Raw genomic sequence first — 8,128 nt, 5'->3', positions numbered from 1 at the left:
CCAGACTCAGATATCATGGCTGATTCATCAGACTTGAATCTCGACGCTCCCAGCGACCTTCAGGACCTTCCTGATTTGTCTATGGAGCTTATCCCCCCACAGGAAGGGACTTATCCTGATAGAGCCTCCTTACTTGCTGCTGTGCAGGCACACGGTAAAGCCCATGGCTATAACATTGTTGTCAAATCATCCAGTACACCCACAGAGAAAAAGCCAGGCAGAGTCGCAAAAGTGTGGTTGCGATGCGATCGTGGTGGCCAGTACAGACCAAGAAATGGGCTCACTGAAGAAACACGGAAAAGGAGGCGGACTTCACGACTCATGGACTGCCCTTTCATGCTCGTCGCTGCAGGACATCCGGGAATCTGGACGCTGACAGTTTTAAATCCTTCACATAACCACGGCCCGATAGTGGAAAAGCCTCGACAGAATCCTCATCCTAAGGCGAAGAAGGGCCAAGTCACAGCTACTCCCTATGACTGGCCTCATGATGCGACATTCACACCCATTCACAACTGCGCTTGTGCTTATTGATATGCAACGTGATTGTAGGGTGTCTTAATACTTAATACGTCAGTAGCTGAACTATAATCTGACAGCGGTATCACATCCAGTTTGTTCACCAGGCGGATACATGGCGTATCAAGGATACGACATTACGCCTGCACAGCTCCTTATTCCTAAGTTACAGCGATTACTTGATGCTTTCCGCTCAGCCGGCTTTCCTGTGTATCATACCCGTGAAGGTATAGGCCACCATGAGCGGCTTTTGAATGTTTATTACCGTTCACTTACCAAACGTATGTAGGGCACCGCTCTGACCTCTCGAGCGTCTCCAATCGGGAAACTTTCCGCTCAAAAATCAACCCGTCTGGCATAGGTATAGGCTCAGATGGGCCTCTTGGTCGACTCCTCATACGCGGTGAGCCGGGACATGACATCATTCCAGAACTCTATCCGACCATGGGCGAACCCATTATCGATAAACCAGGCAAGGGGGCATTCACGTACACCGATTTCGAACTGCTCCTGCGGAATAAAGGGATCAAAAACCTTGTTCTTGCAGGTGTTACTACGGATGGCTGCGTTTCCACTACCATGCGAGAGGCAGCCGACAGAGGCTTCGACTGTATCTTGCTCGAAGATGGTACGTCTGCGGCTGACCCCTCACTTCACATGAGCGCTGTTGAGTCTGTGAAGATAGACGGTGGTATTTTTGGAGCGACTACGAAGGTCGACGATATGGTACAAGCGGTTGAAAACTTCAAAGCTGTAACTGTGAAGAAGCTTGCTCCGCAAATGTCCAATGTTGCCCAGTGAAAGGGAACAAACGACAAAATCTTGCGGTATAAATTCCCTTATCAAAATATTTCCCCCTCTTTGTTAAAGTTGCGCCTTGACTTTTTGCACGTATTTGAAGTCTGGTGTTATCAAGGCGCCTTTCTTTGCTATACCTTGTACTCTTCATTCTCTTTTTTCCTTGTGGAGGGAATAGTTTGTTTTTATTGGATAGTTACATTGTTTTCGGGATATTCATGAAATGTCGGCCCATAGGACATGTTTCCAGCCTTGCTTTTATTCGGATTCTTGTTACTATATATACTTGTGTGTACTTGGTGTGGAAGCTATATCCATTGGCTTTTTGAAATACCTTTTCAGTTTTCCCACGTTATCTCTCCTTTATGTTGTGTCTCAGGTTCTCTCTGCTCCCCTTGCATTACGTCTTGGGTTGTCTCATATCCTAAGCAGTCAAGAACGATTCAGGGTTTATTTTGTGATTGTTTGAGTACGTCAACTATCCCATGAGAGCAGTAACCGTCCACTAAAAGAAATAGCAAAAAATGACTTATCTGGCGCTTTATTATCAACAGTTGACAACTTGGGTATCAAAAAAGCATATATAGCTATCAAGCAATGCCCCACGACCGGTGCCTTTTTAATCATCAGCCTATTCTCTCCTCGATAATAGACACTGTTCTATGTTCCCTGGCCCATATAAAACAGAAAAGGAAACTCCTGAAAACCAACAATCAACGCCATGCCAAACGGAGAGCAATGAGAAATTGAAGAACTAAAAATAAAAACAGAAGGCAATTCCAACACCCCTCTCAAAAACATAAGGTTTAAAAAAAAAAAAAAAAAAAAAAAAAAAAAAAAGTAAAATATAAAAACTAAGAAAAGCAAATCACAACCACTTCCTCCCCGCCGCCACCACCCTCCCCCTAAACACTGGACTCGTAATCTCCATCCCCTGCCGATAGAACGGACTCATCACCGTCTTCACCCAGTTCTCATACACCTCATTCATAAACTGCCGGATGGCCTCCTCAGTCTGCGGCGACGTGGGATTATTGGCTATGGACGAGGAGGAGGCGCGTGACGTCGTTGTAGAGACTGCGGAGGCTGAGAGTGCGGTCGATATGGGCGATACCCCTGCTGTGGAGGATGAGGGGGGTTGCGGCGGCTGGTGGAGGAGAAGGAAGCGGGTGCCTGAGCCGGTCAGGAAGGCGGAGACGTAGGCGGAGGTTGGAGGGTATGTGTCGATGTGTTTCAGGTACCTGGGACAGAGTGAATGGGTTGCGTGTTAGGCTGGTCTTTTTTACCCCTACGTCCTATACAGAGGACGGCAGCGGGAATGCGGCGAGCTTGCGATGCGCGAGCTTCCGCGCCGAAGGTGATTTCCTGGTATGGGGTTTGTCACTTACATAGCCCCATTGGACCATTGGAGCTCCTCGACAATGTCTAGACTGGCGTGGACTATGAATTGGTTCATGTACGGGGCATTATCTGGGAATCGGAATCGGGCAACGCCATCTCCGCCCGCCTTGGAGGTGCCAAAGGCGAGGCTGAAGAGGGGAACGTCGGTAGGGGAGAGGATTGCAAAGTAGTATGACATGGCTTAGTGATTTGCTCTACTTTTTGACATGGGGGACCTATGACGGCGTCGGTGCATGACGCATCGTCTTCGAGAGTTAGTGGGCGCTGCGATTTGTGAAATTGCGATGGGTCATGTGATCTGAATATGTCGTCCCAATAAATCGAATGAGGGTTTGTCCGTCATTTATTCCCATACATCCATCCGGGATATATCAACCTAACCCACATTCACCCTACCAACCTCACAATGTCACGCCCAACCCTTTCCTACGGCCTCAACCTCTCCAACAAAAAGCCCCAAGGCCTTTCCCTAGCCAAAGCCACCACCTCCACCAACAACCCGCAAAAGCGCAAAAGGACAATCTTCGACTCAGATTCCGAAGATGGCGACGCCCAAAAAGAAAGCAACGGCTCCATAGAAATCACCACGTTAGGTGGTCTCAACAACAGCAACAACAACGATGATACGGACAACGGAGGCCCCTCCGGGAGAAAACCCGCTACCTCGAAGAGAAAAAAACCCTCCACAGCTCAACAACTACTCAAACCTCTCCAGCCTCCACAGTAGCAAAAAGCACGCCCAAACCGCCGAATCTCTCGACTCATCCATCTACGACTACGACGCCGTCTATGACTCCCTCCATGCCAAACCTTCCTCCACCGCCGCCGCCACTGAAACCTCGACATCGAAATACATGACCGCCCTCCTCCGCAGTGCAGAGATACGCAAGCGCGACCAGCTGCGCGCGCGCGATAAACAGCTCCAACGCGAACGCGAGGCAGAAGGCGAAGAGTATGCGGATAAGGAGAAGTTTGTTACGGCGGCGTACAAGGCGCAGCAGGAGGAGGCACGGCGGATAGAAGCGGAGGAGGCGGAGAGGGAGCGGGAGGAAGAGGAGCGGCGGAAAAAAGGCGGCGGGATGGTGGGGTTTTACAAGAATATGCTTGAGCGGGATGAGAGGAGGCACGAGGAGGTGGTGAAGGCAGCGGAGTCTGCAGCGGCGAAGAAGCGAGGTCCGGCGGCGGAAAGGGTGGAGCAAGAGGAGTTACTGGAAGCGACGGAGAAGAGCGAGGCGCAGATTGCGGCGGAGCTGAATGCGCGGGGCGCGAATATCATTCTTAATGATGAGGGGCAGGTTGTTGATAAGCGGCAGTTACTTACGGCTGGGTTGAACGTTTCGCGGAAACCCGAGAAGGCGAAGGGGGCGCCTGCGGCGGCGGATAAAGCGGCTGGGTCCGCTGGGTGGGCCGTAGAGGGGAGATGGAACCAGCCGGATGCTGCTGGTTCCGGGCGTGCGGGTCAGCGGGCCAGACAGACGGAGATGTTGGCTACGCAGTTGGAGGAGAGAATGCGGAAGGAAGAGGAAGAGAGAGAGGCGAAGGAGAAGGAGCTAGCAGCGAAGATGAAGAGTTCGAAGACGGCGGGTGATGTGCAAAGTGCACGGGAGCGATATCTCGCTCGGAAGAGGGAGAAGGAGAAAGAGGGGCGCCAATAAAGTGAATGCAATTTTGGGGGCTGGGAGTACTTGGGGATTCTTGTTCACTGGTAGATAGATGGCAGCGGGATTTGCGATATGGCATCTGCTAGGTAGTGCGCCTGTACACAAAGATAGCCTTTTTATTCTTTCATAAAAAGATCTTTTAGTATCCTCCACAGCTTACCACTTCAGAAACAATAGTCAATCCAGAGATATCCTTATCCCCAGTTAATCTAATTTATCCCAAAAATTTAATAATAGTAAGCAAACCCGAATTGTAAATTTCTAATGGAGAAAATTAAAAGGTTAAAAATATGAAATGATGAGAACAAACTGAACACGGAACCAGGATTCCGTACCGACCAACAAGCCTAGATAGAGAATGGGGTTGTGACTCATGAACCCAAACGACCCAAAAATGCCAGAAAAGAACAATGAGGACATCATCAGCCAGATCATGATAAGGTGGTATGCAAAGCAAAGTAAAACAACAATGACGGGGAGAAACAGCAAAAAAGAAAGAGAGCAAGAAATGAAAATCATGAACCATGTCTCCCAATGAGTGAGAAGTCAGCGAGCAAGTTGATTCCGACCATTTCGCCTCTCTCGTCGCCCTCAATCTTTTTTTTCATCCGGTTAACGCGTAACTGAAGCCTAAAATCCCCATTCCTAAAAAGGCGAACCCGACACAGAGAGATCGATTATGCGACAACACCAACCCCTCGGAGAAAAGCTGGAGCGCAACACTCGTCATCACGCCCGCCGTGGCCGCAAACATGCCCCCATACACAGCCCACGAGATATTATTAGGATTAGCACCACTGGCAGCACTGATTCCGCCACCATTATCTGCTTTGCCGGCGCTCCATATCCATAACGCTGCAAGACCAGCGCCAGCCGGTTGGCTGACGCCGCCTAGCAAGCTGGACCAGAGCATGGCTTTCAATTTCGAGTGGAGGGCTAGGTAGAGAGGGAGCGTCATTGCAAATCCCTCGGTGATGTTGTGGATGAAAAGGGCCATGAAGATTGAGAATCCTAGGGTTGGATTTGCGTGGTTAGTGGCGTACGTGATGAAGCCCTCAGGGAGTTTGTGAAGGGCTATTGCGAGGGATGTTTGGACGCCAATGGCTAGGAACGCATTTTGCGGGACGTGGTGATGGTGGGTGAATGAATCCAGAGAGTGGGATGATAGCAGAGCACGGTCGTCAACGTGGCCGCGGACCTGGCGGATGCCAAGAGATGTATCTCCGTCTCTTGAAACGGGTCTTGATTGGTGTATGCCTGATGCCGAGCGGGAGGGAAGTTGGTGATTCGAAGCACCACAGCCCGCTTCAAGTGTTTGCGGGCTGATAGTAATACACTCTCTGGATGCCACTTCTTTCGGATGCCGCTGAGTTATAATTTTGGCACATTCCTCTCCACATACGTGGGAGATACCATAGCAGGTGCCGTCCTGGTCGCAGAATGGCTTGTTCCCAGGGACAAGAGAGCTGAGTTTGCATTTTATACGGGAAACGACTGGTAATTTTGAGTTTTGAACTGATGTTCGGTGGGTGGACGGCACTTCGGATCGGGCGTTGGAAGGAAGCAATGACGAATGTTCAGTGGGAACGGTGGTCAAAGGTTTTAAAGTTGGATTTGGCTCAGAATGGTGATATTGAGTCTCTTCAGTGCTCCCATTTGCAGCTCCAGGCCCTTTTAGAAAGTGTTCATGCGTGTGCATACAATCAACCACACGAGACGGGATATGACGGTGGATGAATGACGAAACGAGCTGTATGATAACCATCCCTGCTAGAAAAAGTCCGATCAAAGCGGAGGCGGCTGCGCTAGAAGAGAGTCCAGCTTTAACAAAATAATCTTTGGACGTTGGCAACACGCTGTAGAGGGAGCTGAAAAGCTATCTTAACTGTCAGTGGTCGTCCGAGTAAGGCCAAAAAAAATAGGCATTGGAACTTCTGGCGTCTTCCTCACCAACACTCCTGCGCTTAGACTTAGCGAGGCAGACAGAAATACATTGCTATCTGAGATTTTGAAGTTCTTCAACCCAAAGCAGTTCCTCGCAATGACATCCACACAGATAATGCTTGACCCAAGCACGCAAGCTAGAAAACATTAGCAGCTCTAGATATTATCCCGTCGGAAAGATTAAAATTCGAGCGAACAACACCCACCAATGCCACTGACACAGCTCATCACCCACCCCCGGATATCATTGTCCAGCCCCATGTTGCCGGACGTGTGTAGGATCTGTTTTGAAGCTACAGACTCCGCGGTACGACCTTCGCTAGATTCGGGCGGAGAACCAAGTACGTCATGGGCTGAAACAGTAAAAATGGAGGAATGCAGGCCATAAAGGGACGTGGCAGAGAGCAAAAGAGAGTAATATAGACAGCGGGGGAGGAATTCCCCGTCAGTCGCTTAAGCGGCTCTTGTTCAGTAACTTTTTATTTGCAGAGTATGTTAGGACGTTCTGGGCCTTGGGTTGCATGTATTAGTAATCCACGGCTGTCATTGGCTGGGATTGTGTTAGGTTACTGGGACACAAGAGCTCCAGGGCTCTCTCACACCATCCCACAGCTGGTAGTAGAGGGGACGAGGCGACGAACCAATCCATACCCCAAAAGATTGCAGACCATCCTTAACTACGCTGCGTAAGCAATGCGTCATCGACAGTCTTTGCTGTTGGAGACCTCGGATGCCTATTGCGGACTAGCGCAGGCCACCTATACAGATGCCATAGCTGTTGCATGCTCATACAACCAACCACCTCGACGTCTAACAGGTCTTGCAAGGCAAACGAAGTGATTGAAGTGGTCGATTCGAAATAATGGCCTCTCAGGACTCAATAAGTTTTGAAGCTTTCCCAATCCCTTCCTCTGACTTGAGCTTTCGAAGCCGAATTTCTTTCTGCCATCCAGGCTACGAGGAACCAAAGAATACGTCGTTGTTCAGGAGCAGCAGTAGCAGCCTCCGGCACCCCCACCTTTGGTGTACATCATCGGACTGCCCTTGTTGCATGCCAGGTCATCGCTAACAATGCCTTCGACACTGGATGTTTCACCCTGGACGGAGATGGTCTACAGCGTTTGAATATCCCTCCTGATGGAATTCTCACAGGCGGAAAATACTATCTTATCCTTGGGGAGGGTCCCAGTATGCTCATGCTCCCTCCCATCTTCAACTCTTTTACTTACTTCATTTTTACTATCAGGCCTATATCCCATTATGCCTAGCTTTCTAGACTGGGAGTTCGCCTATGGTCGCATTCCAGAACCCTGGAACCAGGCTCCCGTTACAGCCTCTTCTACCACATCTGACTGTGCCGTTACAAATTATTCACTCTGCACTGAGCAAGCCCACATTGTTCCAAGGGAAGAGGAAACCTGGTATGTAAGGAACGGAATGGGCATATATGGGGCCAATCTCGGTGATATTAATGAGGCAACCAATGTCCTTCCCCTCAGATCTGATATCCACAAGTGCTTTGACAACCGATGGTTTGTCATAGTCCCAAAAACTGCCGGCACTGAAGTATCCACTCCAGCGGCACTCCATTCTCCTCAATTTGTCACGCATATCTTGTCAACTGAAATAGCTCAATACTGGCCTACGTACCATAACACCCTTGTCCAGCACCTCCAGGTTGACTGCAGTCCATATCTATTTGCTCGATTTGCTTGTCGCCGCTGTACGTCCTCCATGTCAAATTTTTTATCAACAGTGGTGATCTTAGCATGCATCATTCGACTGCAAATCGACATCCAATGAGA

The 8,128-nt window shown here is 49.6% G+C and overlaps 6 protein-coding genes across 6 annotated transcripts; 4 read left to right on the top strand and 2 right to left on the bottom strand.

The window, feature by feature from the left end:
• Positions 1 to 15: 15 nt before the first annotated feature.
• Positions 16 to 1,320, top strand: HCAG_07328 (hypothetical protein; the record flags this gene model as incomplete). The annotated part of the gene is made up of 4 exons (XM_001537856.1): positions 16 to 523; positions 627 to 746; positions 809 to 1,147; positions 1,205 to 1,320. 4 exons carry the CDS (start codon positions 16 to 18, stop codon positions 1,318 to 1,320), a joined length of 1,083 nt encoding a protein of 360 aa, XP_001537906.1.
• A 998-nt stretch (positions 1,321 to 2,318) lies between these two features.
• On the top strand, positions 2,319 to 2,519 carry HCAG_07327 (conserved hypothetical protein; the record flags this gene model as incomplete). The annotated part of the gene is made up of 1 exon (XM_001537855.1): positions 2,319 to 2,519. One exon carries the CDS (start codon positions 2,319 to 2,321, stop codon positions 2,517 to 2,519), a length of 201 nt encoding a protein of 66 aa, XP_001537905.1.
• Positions 2,520 to 2,612: 93 nt separating this feature from the next.
• On the bottom strand, positions 2,613 to 2,896 carry HCAG_07326 (conserved hypothetical protein; the record flags this gene model as incomplete). Its single annotated transcript, XM_001537854.1, has 2 exons — positions 2,613 to 2,682; positions 2,721 to 2,896. 2 exons carry the CDS (start codon positions 2,894 to 2,896, stop codon positions 2,613 to 2,615), a joined length of 246 nt encoding a protein of 81 aa, XP_001537904.1.
• Positions 2,897 to 3,124: 228 nt separating this feature from the next.
• Positions 3,125 to 4,373, top strand: HCAG_07325 (predicted protein; the record flags this gene model as incomplete). The annotated part of the gene is made up of 2 exons (XM_001537853.1): positions 3,125 to 3,306; positions 3,443 to 4,373. The coding sequence occupies 2 exons, from the start codon at positions 3,125 to 3,127 to the stop codon at positions 4,371 to 4,373; spliced, it is 1,113 nt and encodes a 370-aa protein (XP_001537903.1).
• Positions 4,374 to 4,983: 610 nt separating this feature from the next.
• HCAG_07324 (predicted protein) lies at positions 4,984 to 6,584 on the bottom strand (the record flags this gene model as incomplete). Its single annotated transcript, XM_001537852.1, has 5 exons — positions 4,984 to 5,577; positions 5,782 to 6,050; positions 6,081 to 6,255; positions 6,330 to 6,460; positions 6,530 to 6,584. 5 exons carry the CDS (start codon positions 6,582 to 6,584, stop codon positions 4,984 to 4,986), a joined length of 1,224 nt encoding a protein of 407 aa, XP_001537902.1.
• A 231-nt stretch (positions 6,585 to 6,815) lies between these two features.
• On the top strand, positions 6,816 to 7,888 carry HCAG_07323 (predicted protein; the record flags this gene model as incomplete). Its single annotated transcript, XM_001537851.1, has 5 exons — positions 6,816 to 7,009; positions 7,141 to 7,159; positions 7,277 to 7,511; positions 7,570 to 7,744; positions 7,867 to 7,888. The coding sequence occupies 5 exons, from the start codon at positions 6,816 to 6,818 to the stop codon at positions 7,886 to 7,888; spliced, it is 645 nt and encodes a 214-aa protein (XP_001537901.1).
• Between the last annotated feature and the right edge of the window lie 240 nt (positions 7,889 to 8,128).

Source organism: Histoplasma capsulatum, genomic scaffold (assembly GCF_000149585.1).
Source record: "Histoplasma capsulatum NAm1 scaffold_8 genomic scaffold, whole genome shotgun sequence".
Classification (NCBI taxonomy): domain Eukaryota; kingdom Fungi; phylum Ascomycota; class Eurotiomycetes; order Onygenales; family Ajellomycetaceae; genus Histoplasma; species Histoplasma mississippiense.
This window is presented reverse-complemented; position numbering and strand designations above follow the sequence as displayed.